Source organism: Leopardus geoffroyi, chromosome D1 (genome assembly GCF_018350155.1).
Source record: "Leopardus geoffroyi isolate Oge1 chromosome D1, O.geoffroyi_Oge1_pat1.0, whole genome shotgun sequence".
Classification (NCBI taxonomy): domain Eukaryota; kingdom Metazoa; phylum Chordata; class Mammalia; order Carnivora; family Felidae; genus Leopardus; species Leopardus geoffroyi.
In genome coordinates, this window is record NC_059329.1 from 25,322,044 (window position 1) to 25,338,919 (window position 16,876).

At 48.5% G+C, this 16,876-nt stretch overlaps 1 protein-coding gene across 6 annotated transcripts in view; it reads right to left on the minus strand.

Annotated features, from left to right (window-relative positions):
• ETS1 (ETS proto-oncogene 1, transcription factor) overlaps positions 1-16,876 on the minus strand; it is a 132,725-nt gene that overhangs the window by 35,935 nt on the left and 79,914 nt on the right. The window contains exon 2 of one of the 6 annotated variants that reach the window (XM_045483443.1): positions 5,657-5,758. The exons of the other annotated variants lie outside the window; for them this stretch is intronic. Coding sequence (XP_045339399.1) covers positions 5,657-5,758 — 102 coding nt within the window. The remainder of the gene's footprint in view (positions 1-5,656; positions 5,759-16,876) is intronic. 6 annotated transcript variants of the gene reach the window in all.

Sequence of the window (16,876 nt, forward strand, 5' to 3'; positions counted from 1 at the left end):
CCATCTCTAAACCCTGGCCACTTAAAAAACTTCCCTGGACACATAGAATGTGTTATTGGCTGAATAAAATGGAAACACAGAAGGGAAAAGATGGCAATAGATGACCTCTGCAAAAAGGAGCAAACATATTGCCTCTGAATATCAAAATGAATGGAAACTACATTATAAGAAAGGAGAGCCAGCACTTGCCCTCTGGTTTGCTTTGGGGGGTTGCTGTCAGGAAACAGCTTGGGGTCCAGCTTTGCCCTGAAAGGGCAGAAGGGTTCACTGCAGCCGCTCCCCAGGCCCTGCCACGGAGGGTGAATCTGAAGGTCTAGGGAGTGGAGAGTCTGGGCTGCCCTGGGACAATGCCCCCAAACATCTAGTAATCTAGTGGAAAAACCAACATGCCTCCAGGAAGGTTGACAAAATGATGGAAAATCCCAGATTGTTAAGAGGGAAAAATGGGGGGGGAGCGGATCAAATGTTGATTACATAACATCCAGCCCTTCAAACAATGGAGTAATCACATGAGTCACCAAGAAAGACATCAATGCCGCCCCTTTGTGCCTACTCCACACACCCAAGAACAGCTAAGTGCGAGGTCCAGAAGTGTCTCCGCTTAGAGTCGAAGTCAGCTTTACCTCAGAGAAAGTAACTTTTTCTTTAACCCCAGAGCATTATTTTTGAAAGGGACGACCAACTGTAGCATCCTTACCTCCCAGCACGCAGAACATGCGAGTCAATCAACAAATGGTCAGTGAATTCAGTGTTGTCCCAATTTGAATCAACTTTCCTTCCCTTCACGCCCATCCAGCACAAACCCACGAAGTCGAACGGTGTGGGTTTTGTTTTGTGTGTTTGTTCCCTCCACTGATTTATGATTCGATGAAAAGAACTTTACTGATGGCGGATATTGGCCGGGACAACCCATGTGGAAAATACAGGCCAGGCCAAGCGGACAAAGTGATTCTGCTGCAAGCTGAAAGTGAAGGAGGAGATTGGCTAGGAGGCCCCAGGCATTTTCTAAACAGAAGGTGCCAAGGTGATGTGAAGGCCAAGGATGACAGCAGAAAGCCTGAGAAAGAGGTTTCCTGGAGTCTGCTTCCTATAACTCCACACACTCTGGAAGTATGGCCTGGACAGGACTGCTGGGCTGACAACTCTCCATGCGCGTTCCTGCTTCCTGTTAGGGAACCAGCCTTTTCAGGCTCTTGCTTGCTCTCTCCAAGAGAAGCAGCTGGAATTACTTTCACCTGTCCACCTCAATGCCATCTCCAAAAGCCTGGTCCACACGCTGTCAGCTGCAGCTGTACAGCACCCATCAGCTTTGTCCCTGGCCCAGGACACAAAGTGCTGGATCCTTTGGAAAAGTGCTCACAGCCCAGCTGGCTGGCAAAGGCCAACCCCACAAACTTGGGACACCTGCACTTGCGCTCGATGAGCTCAGCAGAAGGCATGTCATTGCTCCTGGACCCAAAGGATTCAGACAGAAAAGTCAGAGCTATTCTCCCTTGTTAAAACGGGTGGAATGCTGGTTTCAAAAAATTCAAACCTCCTCTGCAAGCGAGTGAACAATCAGCCAGGCCCGTCTGTATTAGCAGGATGGGCGCTGTGTTTAAAAGACGATGAACATTCCAAAGCAGACATTAATCTCAAATATTAAACTCTTTTTGTATAAAATACGAATGCAAAATCTCCCCCCTCCCCATTGCTAACCCGTGGCTGCAGCAGTTCTATTAATTACACTGATCAACAATAATAATGACATCATTACACGGGTGGAGAATCCAACCTGCTGTAGCCCAAGCAGGCATCCCTGTCATTCCTGCCACATTTGGTCTCATTACCCATTATCACATTTTTGCACTAGATACCAAATATTTCTAATTTTAGGAATGGCATCTAGAAATTAATCAATGCCCCCCCCCAGAGAAATTAACTAATTATATTTCATGGACAGGTACTAAAATGGCCTTTATCTTAATATTTGTATTGGCAGTATCTTGTTAAAGAACACGTTTGTCTCCAAATGCGGAGAACCTGACCTGAAGATATATTATGCCAATACAGTGAAGACTAAACAGGATGCATTAGAAATTGAAAACATTATGAGCGTATCAGGTTTCTAACCCAGTGATTATCCTTCAGGACCCTACGTGTGGGTTAATAGTTATAAGAATCACTGCGAGTTTTGGAGAAAAGAGTTGTACAGAAGCTAGGGAATAAGGAATAGTCCCAAACTCCGTCTTACCAAGATTGTACAGTATCGAGGCGGAAATGAGTACGTAGCACTACTTGAATCAGTAAGGGCGTAACGAACCAGGGGCCTTCTGAACTTATGGAAACATCTGCTCATTTTTCACTGCGGCCTGACCCGTGAACAACAGCTTATACACACCCCATGGATGGTTTAAGTCAAACGCAGAACAAGGGTTTCGATTCACTCAGATGCAACTCAAAGTTTAGGGCTATTCGACGTCCAAGAACCCATGCAAGACGTTTTCATGTGACTTTTCATACCATCCCTTTAAGTCGTTTGAAACCAAATGGCTCGTATCAACCATGTTACATAGAATCTAAGCCTGAAGTGATGGGTGTTCTGGGAAAAGTCAGGCCATGGCCTTACCGACCTGAGATGTTTCTCCCCTCACCGTTCTCAAACTACAGAAGAAAAGGGGAGCATCGGGAAAGGAAGGGTTAGGTGATGAAAGACAAAGCCAAGCGCTAGAAATGCCAGGTGCATTATTCCAGTCTCGCACAGTCTCGCACAACCATCAGACTGGCCAAACCCCAGCAGGTTACCATGATAATTAGCTGTGTGTGGTGAGTGCTGTCCCAAGGAAGAGCAGCCTGAAAGAAACACCAAGAATGGATAACCTGCCTTACAGCCAAAAGCTGCTTTTTGGTCCTTCCAAAAGATCTTCCATGAACACTATTTCACAGTATCACCCGGCAAACTCCTAAGGCTCCTGGGAAGATATTACAGGATACCCATTTTACAGATGAGGAAACAGAGCTCCAAGGGAGCAAGAGACTGGCGTGAAATCACACAGCGAGCCTTTTTTTTAATGTTTATGTTTATTTTTGAGAGAGAGACAGAATGGAGCAGGGGAGTGGCAGAGAGAGAGGGAGACACAGCATCCGAAGCAGGCTCCAGGCTCTGAGCTGTCAGCACAGAGTCCAACGTGGGGCTCAAACCCACGAACCATGAGATCATGACCTGAGCCGAAGTCGGACGCTTAACCCACTGAGCCACCCAGGTGCCCCACAGAGCCAGTCTTTGAACTCTTCAATCCGAGCTCTTTCTACTCTACTCCACTGCTGCAGCAAACAGGAACAGATCAGAGATCCAAGAAAACTAAAAGTCTGACGGCTTAGAGAGAGAAAATGGGACTTGCATTCTTCCTTTCTTTCTTTCTTTTTTTTTTTTTTTTGGACTTTTATTAGTTTGAAAATTAGACACATTTGAGGAAATAATTATAAACTTAAAGTTTATTTCTTAGTTTGACAATTAGATACATTTGAGGAAATAATTACAGACCTATGAACTAGCCCCATAAAGACATAATTAAAAGCCATTTACAGAATCAACTGTAGTCTTGTCCTTGTTCGAGGGAATACAGGTAGGGACGCTTCCTTCCTTCCATACAAAGTACCCAAGTTAAATGACAACCTGGCTTCCTTCCCTGTCTGTGTTCACCCCTGAGTCACCCTGATGTGTGATCATGCACATCATATAAGGTGCATTAGTTACATAAGGTCTTACTGAAATAACGTTTCTTGAAGTGAAGGAAATCAAGAAGAAATCTTCCGGTTCATAGGGGGAGGAAATAAGAACGACAGTCCCAAATGGAAAGAGAACCCCAAAGACAAGGGGGAAAGATGGCGTGGGGGGTGTGCAGGGGGCTTGACCCAGCCTGTTGCTCAAAATCCCTGGGTTCTTATCCCAGTTTTGCCACTAACATAATCACCCTGGATAAGTCACTTAATCGGTGCATTGCTACAAAGAGGTCTGTTGATAGGTCTAACATCCCTCATAGCATTTTGAATTTTCCTTATGGCACTTTTCAAACATACACCAAAGTAGAGAGACTAGTACAATGAAATCCCATTCAAAAGCTATCAAAACACTACCCATTCTATTTCGCCTCCTTCCTCACACACTGAAGACATGTAAAGCTCATCCCAGGCCACACGTCCTCTCACCCTCAGATATTTTATTGTCACGAAGACATTCTCTAGGTAAAGGAGGACCATAACGTGAAAGCTTACGTGAGACAGATAAACTCCTGGAAAAAGATGATAAAGATTACTTTCCACGGTGCTTACATTTTATTTACTGGCCCATCTGAACCACAGAACTTGTTTTCAAGCAGCACTACCGTGATCTGGAACGTGAGGCAGTTGGATCAGAGACAGGAACTCAAAGCGGGATGGTGAGCCAGTGCCTTTGACTCCCGTGTCCTACCAGAAGAGACTGCAGGGATCATTGTTCCTGATGGTTAGTGTCCGCATGAACTTCTAACCGTGACTTTGGAGTGCGCAAGAAAAGGCTGGAGCGCCTGGGAAGCATCCAAAAGGGAGTGCCAAGCCGCCTAGAAAGTCCCAGTGTGGGACGGAAGGCATCTTTGCTCTTTTAGATCAATAGAAATAGAAAAAAACTGGCTGTGGCCAGCAACTGATAACTGACTCCAGAGCGGCTTGTTCCTGGAAAGTTGTCACTGGTCTCTAAGAGGACTTCCCCCCGTGAAGATACTGGGATCTCTGAAAAATGTGAAAGGGAATCTCAAAACCCATTCCACGGCCCTCTCTCTCATTTGCGGAAGGGTGGATTGGAACTGGGCACGAAGAGACCTGGAAGGATCCTCTTTCTCCCACACTCCTGAGTCTAAAGCCTGTAGCAGGCCCTAGATCGTATAATCCACAAAGCTTCCGGCTGTGGTTAGTGCAATGAAGGGAAATCGATGTCCCTCCTCAGCCCCTCGGCTCCATTGTCATAAACCTAATGATGTGACAGCAGTGAGGGGCAAGCAGGACTCTGCTCCAGCAGGCACATATGGCGTGGTGCCCTTGTGGAGCCATCCATCCCTACCAAACGGTCCATCGCTGCCCCCAAGTAATGGGACACCATGAGCTCTGAAACCGACTTCTCACAGCTTCCGCCCTTCTCTTTACATATCCAATCTCCTAAGAGTCACCGGCCAATAAAAAACCATTCCAAAGGCGGGGGGGGGGGGGGGGTGTGGGAGAAGTTGTACAGAAAATCCCCAATCCACCTTCCAATGACGTGAGTGACCAAAATTGCAAGCCAGTCTCCAGTGACAGCATCTCAGCTCCACTGCCAAGGTGCACCGCCACTGGGGAGTGCACACCTCTCGGGTACGACATGCCAGCGCAGAGGTAGGCGCCCCTTCTCAGGGGGAAGCCGCCTCGGGACAAAAGAGATGGTCCTCGGCGAGGCACAGCACGCTCCCAAGTGCACTGGGACAGCGGCCTCGGGTCCCGCAGCCGGGCCTGGGAAAAGAAGTCTGCAGAGAGGACTCCCGAACATCGAACATCTGTAGGAAGTGACTTCAGTCCGCTCCCTTCTTCCCTTCATCCACCCTTGCCCCATCCCCCAAAAGGAGTTTTAACACATTATTACCGCCGGAGTCCTGAGGATTTGGTGACTCACCAGGCTCACACATGGTTCCAATGAGCCCTTGACCATTACATGGTAGGGGAGCAGGAAAAACAAATGAAAGCAGTTGTAATTCGGCAGCGCCGGAGTTCAGATCTGCCAGACAAAAGGGATTGCAGGCATGTTCCCAAATCCGTTCAGGCACCTGACATGCAAAGCTATTTTTAATCACTGGATTTATTTCTTTCCTACCCCCTCCACCATCCTCCACCTCAGCAAATGTTTCGAAGTCAGAGCAAAACCCAAATTAATTCCAGGTGTTCAGGGAAACCCAGAGAGGCTCTTCCGTTCCAGAATCTGAGCCAGAAAACAGAACTGCCCCCTGGGCCCTACAGCTAAATTTTCTTGCTCTTTCCTTAGAATAGTTCAACTCTCCTACCCTAAACGTTGGGCAAATGGCCTGAAAGAGGAAATATCGGAACAAGTGGAAGGACTCCTAAATTACATGTTGTTTGTTTGTTTGTTTGTTTGTTTGTTTGTTTCTAGCAGCCCTGGCCAAGTGAAGGTGCCAGAGACAGGGTCTCCAAGACCACTGAGACAGAGCATTCTTTCGTTACCCAGGATTCTCTCCCCTCCTTGCAGTGAGGATGAGATTAAATTAAATTAAACGTGTGTGAAAATGCCAGAGCCTACTACATAGTAGGTGCTCAGTAAATTCTTGGTGACCTGAACTAAAAAGTGTCTTGTAAAATACCAAGACTAAAAACAAAAACAAACAAACAAACAAAAAATGTACACAATTTTATTTCCTGATGTTCAACAGACAGCAAGGAGAAGGCCTCTGGCCATTTCCCCAGGTACAAGGAAGCAACTGAGAAAATGAAAAACTTAATGCAAAAAAAATCTGATTCTGAGAGGTCACTGGAAATTGACATCTCCTGAATCTGGCTCTTTGTTTACCAGACTAAGCGGGAAATCTGCCAACAAGAGACTCTTTCTTGCAGCAACAGCCTCTCAAATGCGTCCTGCCAGAAGACCTCACAGCTACAGGATCCAATGCACCGAAGATGCCTTTTGGTGTTCAGCACTTCCTAAGAGTGCCACTTTAGAGCCAACGTGCCACAACACAAAATGGTAATACTGTGCTCAAAACTCTCTTCTGTAGGTTTGCAGCTTGCCCAAACCCAAGCTGCCCTTGACCCCAATCACGTGCCCTGAAATGGACTGACTCTCTCCCGATTTAACTACTGAGATTAGGATTCCTGCATAAAAGGCCCGGCTCCATAGAGTATTTTCAAGAAAAACTAAAAGTTCTTAAATGATCATGTAAAGCCATTTACAGAGTGGGTCACGTGTTTCATATCATTTCCTGTGGGCAGGATCACACTTGATTCCCACCGTATCACACATTTTACAAGTCCTGAACATCCCCAAACTGTGCGACTTCTTTGTCATGAACACCACGGAGAAAAACACACAGCCGTGTTTCCGCATTATTCAGGACGAAAGCATGAACCGGCCCCTTTCTACCCCAAGGCTTTGCAGACAGTTACAGGAGATCCTACTGGCTCTTCTCCCGTCTCATACTTCTGTGAGGGCAAACTCCTGTCCTGCCTTCAACTGAAATCCCCATGACAGGACCATTGGCTCTTGGTACCCATGTGGCAGAAGATAACCCCACCCAAGATGACCCAGGGAAATAGGTGACATCCTACATCTTGCTTCCACCACTCCTAGTGTACGTATCAGTCTTCGATGCCTCACAGCCTGAGATCACGGAGATGCTGGTTAACTGGACTGACCAATTTATTTTCACTTCAATTGCCCCCCGCTCCCCCCCCCCCCCCCCGCACAGTGCACCGCCTCTTAATTTCCAGCATGGTTATCAGAACAGAATTTCCCCTGTTGCAGAACGTTTGCTCCCATACTCCAGTATGACCCTGCAAACAACGAAGCGTGCACTCTCCTCTCCACCACCCGAGTGACTTAGCTGAGACAGTCAGGCCGGTCTCGTGGTCTAACCAGCACTCGCACCCAGATCCTCAGACACTAAAGCCAGGTGTTTTTTTCTACCCAGACCTATTAGCAGAGGTTAAAGCCGGGCAGGGAGAAATGCTGAGCACAAGGACATGTCTTTCTATTTCCCCCATCGTTTTTATTAGAGAGAAAATTCTTCCTGAAGAAGGAAAGCACCTCAATCCCTGAGAGCCTCTGCAGAGAGCAGTCACGTCACCAGAGCTGTTAGGGGCTCTACCGCACGACCTACCCAGAATCCCCCGGCTCGGGGCCCACTTGACGCCTGGGTATGGGGGCAAGACAGGCATGGCGGGGGCTCATGAGGATCACCAGGCAGGCCAGGCTGATCAAGGTGGAGGATGAGGAGTTTTCTCCACGGGCAAAGGAAAAATCTGGGCAAACAAATGGAGTAGAGCCCGTTTATTTAGGCTGGAAGAGGTAAAGTTTTTCTGCACTTTTGAACTGTTTTCTCAAGGCCTGCCTCTCCCTCCCACGCAGGAAACAAACACAGAGACAGGCCTCTTGCAGCGAGGGCTCCAGTGGCTGAAGGCTAGCCCGGCAAAGGCTAGAAGAAGAGGGGCAAGGGGTGGGGGGCAGGGTGCACAGGGGGAGCAGACAGAGAGGAGCTGGGAGGGGAGGAGGAGGGGGAGAGCTGGCAGGGAAGACAGAAGGCAGGAGGGCAGAGACGGAAAAGAGAGGCAACGAGAGGAGAACGCAGAGGAAGCAAATACTGGGAAATCTTAAACCTGCATAAAGGCCAGAGAGCAGAGGAGAAGTGGGCTGGGAAGATCCAGCAACTTCCAATTAATGATGTTCAGAAAGCAGCATTTTTCCATCAATTTTGAAAGGAAATTCTCCCTCGACTTTCTTATTTATTTATACATTATATAAATACATTTTTTAAACCAAAAAAGGACCGTTTTTTTCCAATGGGAAAAAGCCTTGTCTGAGATGAAAGCCGGTCTTCAAAAACCCCTCAGAGGAAGCTGAAACCCCACATGTCTTGGTGCTACAGAAAGAAAAACAAAGTGGACATTCTTCCTGTGTTCTAAGGCTTTTTTATGCAGATGTGTTTTTCTTTTAATAAATAAATCTGGACACAGAAGGAAAACGCGTACGCACACACATTCACACAGTGCAACTGTCTGCCTTCAACCCAGGGAAACCGCAGTGAAAAATAAGAATACGTAAGCCCGTTTGCCGAGTACAGGGACAAAGCTTCTCAACATGCCAACCACAGCCAGTAAAGCTATATGCTCTACCTACGTAGCCTGCCCAGGCTCCCCAGGTGGACAAGGGACTGCGTGGTAAGGAGCAATGACGATCAGAGGTAGGGCTGGACTGGAGACCCAATCACCAGGCTTCCCAGAAGGGCCCACGGCGGTCTTTTAGGACAACACCTGACTTCCTAAGACATTCAGTCGCTTGGTCCTTTGTGAGGACCACTCAGGTTCCCTCCCGGACCACAATAATGATTTCTCAGTGATCACACACACCGAGCTCACATCTGCCTTCTAATGAGTTCTAGCCTTTGCCCCTCGTGCTGGAGGCTGAAGCCAGGCATACAGGTTTAACCTTTCTTCATCTATCGGCTTACCAACGGCTTTAACATCCCACCGTCACCGCCTCTGTCCAGGCTTTCAAATTCCTTGGTGGTTCCTTCAACCATTCACGACGGTATGGTTCTTGCCCATCTGCACCCCCGCTACCCAGAAGCATTCCTGTGAGCCCGTGTTCCTACAGAGCATCCTGAGCCAGGCCAACATCATGCTTCTCAAGAGAAAGGGACACAGTCACCCTACACGGTCCACCTCTGTGGGCCCAGCCGGCCACGGGGTTTTCCAACAGCCACGCAACAGAGGCCACTCAGAGTGCACTCCCAGGCCTACTCTTCCACAGGGACTGAAGTCCAGCCAGTTCTGCACCCGTTGACTGAATCTTATTAACCTCAGTGTCAGGCTTCACATTTATCCTTATGGAACTTGACCTCATTTGTTTGGATCCATGTTTCCACGTGCAGAGATCATTTTTATACCACGAATCTGTCCTCATTCTATGAGCTCTGTGCCATGTGCAATTCAGTAAGTGTAGCTTTCTGTGTCCTTCTCCAATCTGACCCCCCGATAAAAATGTTGAAAAGGCAATGACCAAGTCCTGAGCCCCATAACACCAGAGACCATGCATCATTCTGACACGGGCGCATTCATCAAGACCCTTTGGGTACAGCTGCTCAACCAGTTACAAATCCTCCTGATTTTACCACCGCTGGATCCCCATATCCTCACTTTCAGCACAGATATATCATGGAAACACCTGGACAAAACCTTCACTGGAGTCAGAACCTGAGGCTACAATTTTCAGATGCTCTGCCCAGGAAGCCAGTTCTCCCAGTTTGTCACTAAGGCCCAGGCAAGTGCAAAGGCAGCTGAGGGAATGAGAGCTGGGATTCAGATCTCTACACAAGGAGAGAAAGAGAGAGAGAGACCCAGAGAGGGAGGGGGGTGGGAGAGAGGCAGGGAGAGAGGAGAGGAGGGAGGGAGGGAACAAGAGAGAAAGAGAAAGAGGGACAGAGAGAGATGGAGAGAGGGAGGGAGGGAGCTGCAGCCACTTTGCATCCAGAAACAATGGGCATTTAGGGAACAATGGCTACAGACAAAGTCTTGGTCTATTTATATCTGCCACTGTGAGTCCCAGACAGGAGGAACTGGAAGTCTGCCCTGTATGCACAGCTCCAACTGGACCCGAGCTGGGAGGAAGATGAGGTCACCAAGAATGCTGCCTGCTTATAACGGGCTCCTTTTTGCTTGCATAGTTTCTTCTTAGCCTAAAGGATCTCTTTTGCCAAGTGAAGTCTGCTTGCCTACTTGCTAAAATACAGCCATCACTGAGAAGGGGTAGGTCATATGTGTAACTGCTGCTCAGCCAGGCCAAAGCAATGAAGGCCTTTCTCTATAGAGGTCAAAGGAAGGTGGGGATGTCAAGGGAAGCCTAGCCAGTAGATGGAGGTCAACTCTACGGTTCCTGAAACAGAGGAGTCCTATCAGATCTGTTCAGTACACGTCTCAGGGCACTATGAGTTTTCCTGCAGGAAAGTTCCCTCCTCACTCCTTTGGAGCTAGTAGAAAGAGGCTAGGAGGTGAAACTCACAGATACGTGTGTCTCACATCTCATGATGATCTCTGCCTCCCCTTTAATTTCAGCCCCTTCGAACAGTCTCTCTCTTTTCTGGAAAGGTCATCTTCTGCTCTAACATTACTTTGGAGTGATCATCAATCTTTTTTTTTTTTATTTTTTAATGTTTGTTTATTATTTTTGAGAAGGAGAGAAAGCATGAGCAGGAGAGGGCAGAGCAAGAGGGAGACATGGAATCTGAAGCAGACTCCAGGCTCTGAGCTGTCAGCACACAGCCCAACTCGGGGCTTGAATTCACAAACCACGAGATCATGACCTGAGCCGAAGTCGGACGCCTACCCGGCTGAGGTACCCAGGCGCCCCTGGAGTGATCATCAATCTTAATCCTTCCCGTGTTACTTATATTCCGTTTTTTATATGGTTCCGCTTCTCTTTGAATTGTTTTCTTTTCTTTTAATTCCAGTATAGTTAACATACTGGGTTGTATTAGTTTCAGGTAGACAATAGTTACTGTGTTACTTATATTCTGAATCCTCCAATCCTTCCTGAAAAGAACCGGCAGTAGCCACATTCAGCCTGTCACCGACACCGAAATGAACACGGACACAGCCGAGCCAGGGAAGGAGGGGTAGGGACGCGGCAGTGAGCCCTGCGGGCAGTCACCCTGCCGCACCCCTCCACAGACAGCCCTCAGCATCCACGAGCCACAGGTGGCCAGCGACTGCACCTTCCCGATCCGGTCCAACCTTACAGCCTCAAGCATCCTAAGTGCAAAGCTGGTATCTCCCAAAGGCAAGAAACTCATGGCTGATACAGAGATTAAGCAGCAATTAATCCGAGGAGTAATTTCCGCTTCCCATTCATGCCTACAAGCTCCTGTCACCAACTCCCCTCCTTGCTCCTAGAAAACCAACTCGAAATAGGCAGAAAGGAGCCTAAACATTAAGATCCTTTTCCTCCTTTATATTGAAATAGCTTAGGACGTGTCATTGAAACTACCCCAGGTAATGTCACCACATTCACAGGGAACTAGAAACAATGTTTTGGAATTTAAAAGCTTCAGCACAGGGCAGACAGGTGCCGGTCATGGCTGCAGTCGGTGCAAACAACACATGGTTAAGAGTGACGCGTTGTATTCCTTCACCACCCCACACCCTCTTCGGCGACTTCAGAAGTCCCTGAGTCAAGATGCCCAGGGTTTAGACCACTTGAGGGTGGTCTAAGAAACCTGAATTACAGGCTAAGATGATATGTACCACAACATGCAAACACTCCTGCACATCTTTCTTTCTAGGCAGATGGCGGAGACAGAAATGCAGAAGAAACATCGGACCACCTGAAATACGCCAATCTCTGAGGATGGAAGTAGGTGCGTGAGCCACCTGAGCGGACCCACTGCTTCGTTCAAACACTGCTTCCTGGACTCCGCCACCCATGCTCCCAACAGGCTAAACATTGCCTTCTACTCCAAGGGCTCTGCTGAAACATCCCAGGGAAATTCAAGAGAGCCACATGGGTGGGGCGCCTGGGTGGCTCAGTCGGTTGGGCGTCCGACTTCGGCTCAGGTCATGATCTCGCAGCTTGTGAGTTCGAGCCCCACGTCGGGCTCTGGGCTGACGGCTCAGAGCCTGGAGCCCACTTCGGATTCTGTGTCTCCCTCTCTCTCTGCCCCTAACCCACTCACATTCTGTCTCTGTCTCTCTCAAAAACAAATAAACATTAAAAAAAAAAATTTAGAGAGCCACATGGGAGCCACATGGCAGCAGCAGGGAGAAGTCAGAGACACAAATTCTCATCCTGAAGTGGGGCTGACATCAGAGAAGATGCAAAAGTTGCCACCCAAGGTATGTTTGGAAGGTATGTTTGGCAAGTGGCTGGGACAGCCCTGCCCGAGACCTATCGGTCTTCAAAAATGCCTGCACACCCGATAAAATGTACCAAAACCCGACGGCATTGCCCTAACACAGCACATCTGGAGCTTATACCATCAGGCTTTATGTATTCAACAACTCATGAAAGAAAAGGCCACACTCAGTTTAGTAAATGTGATTGTACATCCCTAATGAGGAATCAGAAATCCTATTGCTTTGAGGGATTTAGGTAGTAATTTCAGAGTACCAGCTCAGGTTCCCTGAGCTGCTAAAGGAGGTACTTAGGACGCAGAAAGATTGCTTCAAAGGGATTATGGGTATTCTCCCTAAATCATTAGGTTCACTGCTTAAACCTATCATCTGAGGCCACTCCAAGGTTTGTTTAGATCCACCTAATCTATAATTTTGGCCCCTGTATCTTCAACTTTGGCCTTTTTTATGGCCTTGAGCAGTAACTATCATCCCATCCACCCCACTTGTGTGTTCACACTTTTCCTTGTCTCTCCTCCTCTATACCGACCTCACTATAGCGATATGACACATAAAGCCTTATCTGGGGCCAAAAAGCAGGAAAGAGGAATTTATAGAATTTGCTATAAAACTTTAACAACTCCTTAGAGGGATGTTCTCCTTCCTGGCAACTCGACGTAATTACAAGATGAATGAAAAGCAGGCTGTTCACAGAGGGGAGGAGGGGCCGAGCTCTGTCACCGGTCCGGGGTCCTACATGATTCTCAGTACCCAGAATCAGAAGGGCCTGTAGATGTCAGCTAGTTCAAACCCTTTCTTTTACAGACAGGGAAGGTGAAACTCAGGGAGGTGACATCAATGTGCCCTTGGTCACAGGGTTACTAATTCTAGACCTCTTGATTCCCTGTTCAGTATTTTTTTTTCTCTCTCTCTACACCATTGCTCTTTAACTAAGGCAGTGGACCTGTGAGGAGTCGGTCTCCCTCACAACTTTGCTACTATCAAGTTCAGGTTCATCATTCTGGACAACCACAGCTCCCCCCGCCCCCAAGTTCCTAAAAATCACAGAGGATCAATCTAAACGAAGATCCAATACACATGACGGGATGGTACAGACCCATGATGCTCCCTGTTCCCAGCGCAGACTGTAAGCTTTCAATATTAATGGTCAGGCTCTAATACAGAGGCGTTTCCTTTGATGAGAGAGTCCGGCTGAATACCAGGAACTCGAAAGCAAGCAACCTTCAATGCCTAACTTCAATTGCGTGATACCGCTGTATGTAACAGCTTTAAAATTTAAGGGTGCTATTCCTATGAATCCAGAGTGAAGGCAGCAGTTAATTTTAGTGACCTGTTAACCTCGACCTAAAAAGCACTGAAAGGAGCACGGATCACCATCATGCTATTCAAAGATTCTATAACATTCCAGTCCTGCTGGTCCTCCGATCGGGTTGAGGGGATACAACAAACGCCACTGAAAAAGCCAGAACATAAAATCAAGGCCATTGGCCTGTACATTGAACCTGATGCTTCTAATTAATGAATCAGTCAGATCACATGTCTGACTCCAAAGGCCATCTCCCAAAGTAACACAAGCAGCTCCAGTTCTAAAGGAAATCCATTTAAATTTAGGGAGCTAAGGACTTAGGGAAAGATACACCCAGCTGTGATCTCTCAGGCTCCACGCGCTGGTTGGTTTGTGTGTTTCTCTCCTATGGGAACAGGCCTCTCTCTCCTAATGGCCCCAAACCTTCCGACAAGCCCATTGCTGCCCCAGAGTCCCGCCCACACCGGCCCAGAGCAGAAGGCACCGGATGTCTCTCCAGGTGGCAGACCCCAGAGGCTGAGAAGTCTCCAGGCAGACCTGCTCTCCAGATCAATGGGTATGATAGGCCAATAGGTGGAGAGCAGTGACCAAGTGATCGATGCAGAAGGGAGAGGGAGCAGAAGCCACTCTCCATCTGCCCGCGTCAGGTGGGAAAGAGAGACAAAGATGCACAGCCCTCAGCCCTCATCCGCTGCTAATAAATGGCTCTGCCTCATCAGGAAGCCATTAGGAAATTGCAGCCACCGCAGCCCCCCGCTCTCGGACTGAATGGTCGGCATGCAGCTGGCAAAAGCACTCATTACTCTGCCCAGACATCCACTGGCTTTCTGCACGGTGGAACCTAACCAAGGGGAGCCACCAGAATAAGGCTGGGGCTTGCCTGGTGAGGCGCCAGGGGATGGGAGGGTCTTTAGCGACTGTGGACATGCAGAGAGCATCCCCCCCCCCCAGGAAAGTGCTTGGATCACCAGGGAGAGTAGCGGGGGCTCTTCTCAGGACACACGGACCCACTCCACTCCTTCATTCCTCTGTGGGGCAGCCTCGCTGGCATTCCTTTATGCAAAAAGAGCCACTGACTGCTCATGGGTATGGGGTTTCCGTTCAGGGCTGATGAAAATGTCCTAGAATTACACATCAGTGATGGCTGTACAACTCTGTGAATGTACTAAAAACCACCGAACGGCACACTTCAAAATGGTGAGTTTTATATTATAGAAATTAAATCTCTGTGTTAATACATCCCCATTTTTTTAAGAGCGAGGGAGCCACCTGCTATGAGCCGCGCAATGCCTTGGTGATGGGAAGACACAGAGCCTTCACTCGGAGTTTCCCTTCTAGCGGGGGAAACAAACCTCACACAGGCACCCAAGCAATAGCCACAGTGTCACATCTCATGATGGGCGATACAACAATGACTAAGACAAAAGGTTTTGCAGTGGAGACGAAGTGATGTGGCTGGGCTCCAGAAGCCTTGGGGAAGAGGGCAGGAAACAGCTTGCTGATGTCCTGTGTGTAGGGGGTGAGAGACAGCAGCAGGGGGTGGCCAAGGTATGAAGGCCAACTCCAATGGCAGATGGATGGCATTATAGAGAAAAGGGAAGATGGAGAGGCTGGGACTCTGCCATAGGAAAGCCTTCTGAGATGACAGATAGGCTCTGCTCACTGGAGACCACGGGAGAGGCCGGGCAAGGTCCATTTCCAGAGGCAGACATGTGATGTCTACAACTTCCGGAGCCACTAATACATAAACACTGAGGGGAGGGGGCCACAGACTCCAGAACACCTCACATTCCCCAAACCCCAAGATGTCCCCAGGAGATGCTGCCCAAACACTCAGATTCCTATCCTACAAGGCTTTCAAGAGAAAGAAATTTCCATCAGAACCTGGTGCTTTCTGGAGGTTTCTCTCCCAACCCCTGGAGGGAGACAAAGGAAGGGCAGACAGAACAGGGCTTCAGGCAAACAAACACCTGGCCAGGGCTCACTGGACATGAACCAGAGAAGGTGCAGTCACAGCACTGTGACCAAAAGAGATCTTTTGGAAAATTCTTTTCCAAGAGGGATCATGAGTTCTGTCCCCTGGAATGCCCCAGAGCAGTTCTGATTGGTTCCGTGGCCCTGACTCAGAATGAGCACGGGCTCCACCCTCAGATGAGTAAATAAACTGACCCAAGAAATGGAGGGAGGGGGAGGAGGAAAGAGAAGAGTCGGGGCTGAGAGCAGGACAGGAACCAGGAGAAGGCAAGTGCTGAGTCTGGTGCAGGGGACAGACGGATGAAATTCTGACTCCATTCCAGAGACGGGTGGTGTGGCAGAATTCAAGGAAGAATATTCTCTGAGCCTTACACCCCACTCCAGTTGGGATACAGCCCTGCCTTGGCAGCCTGCTCACGGCTGCTTTATAATATACTGAATTAGTCACTGGATTAGCAAGCACATTTACACACACTGGCACACAGCTGTTTAAAGACACAGGATCCCCTTCTCTAGGTGCCAGATTCTGGCTGTAAATCAACCATTGCAATGGGCAAGTGGCACATCCCAGAGCTTCACGGTTCCCACAGACGTCTTTAGCTGCGAAGCACTTTAGGGAAAGTGGGCTAGAAGCTGGGAAGGTCTAACAGGCTTTTGCTGCGGGACAGAAGGGACGGGGTGCAGAGAGGAAAGAAAGATCAGTGGGCTTTTTCAAGTCCTGAGGCTTATGATCTTCAGCAGGTTTGCCAAATGCATCTGCGGGCCTGGACCCTCACAGGCAAGAGTGACGTTTCCCCCTGGTTTGCCGTATACACAGGTAGAAGTGTTTCTGTCCCAGACCTCGGATGCCTGAGGTCGCTCCCAAGGAAAGAAAGGATCCCAGGGCAAAGAAGAGAGTGCTTCGGCAGTCAAAATAATTTTATGCCCTGATTATGACAATTCCAAGAAACGTCCCTATTGGCGAGGCGAGGGCAATGCCTGAAA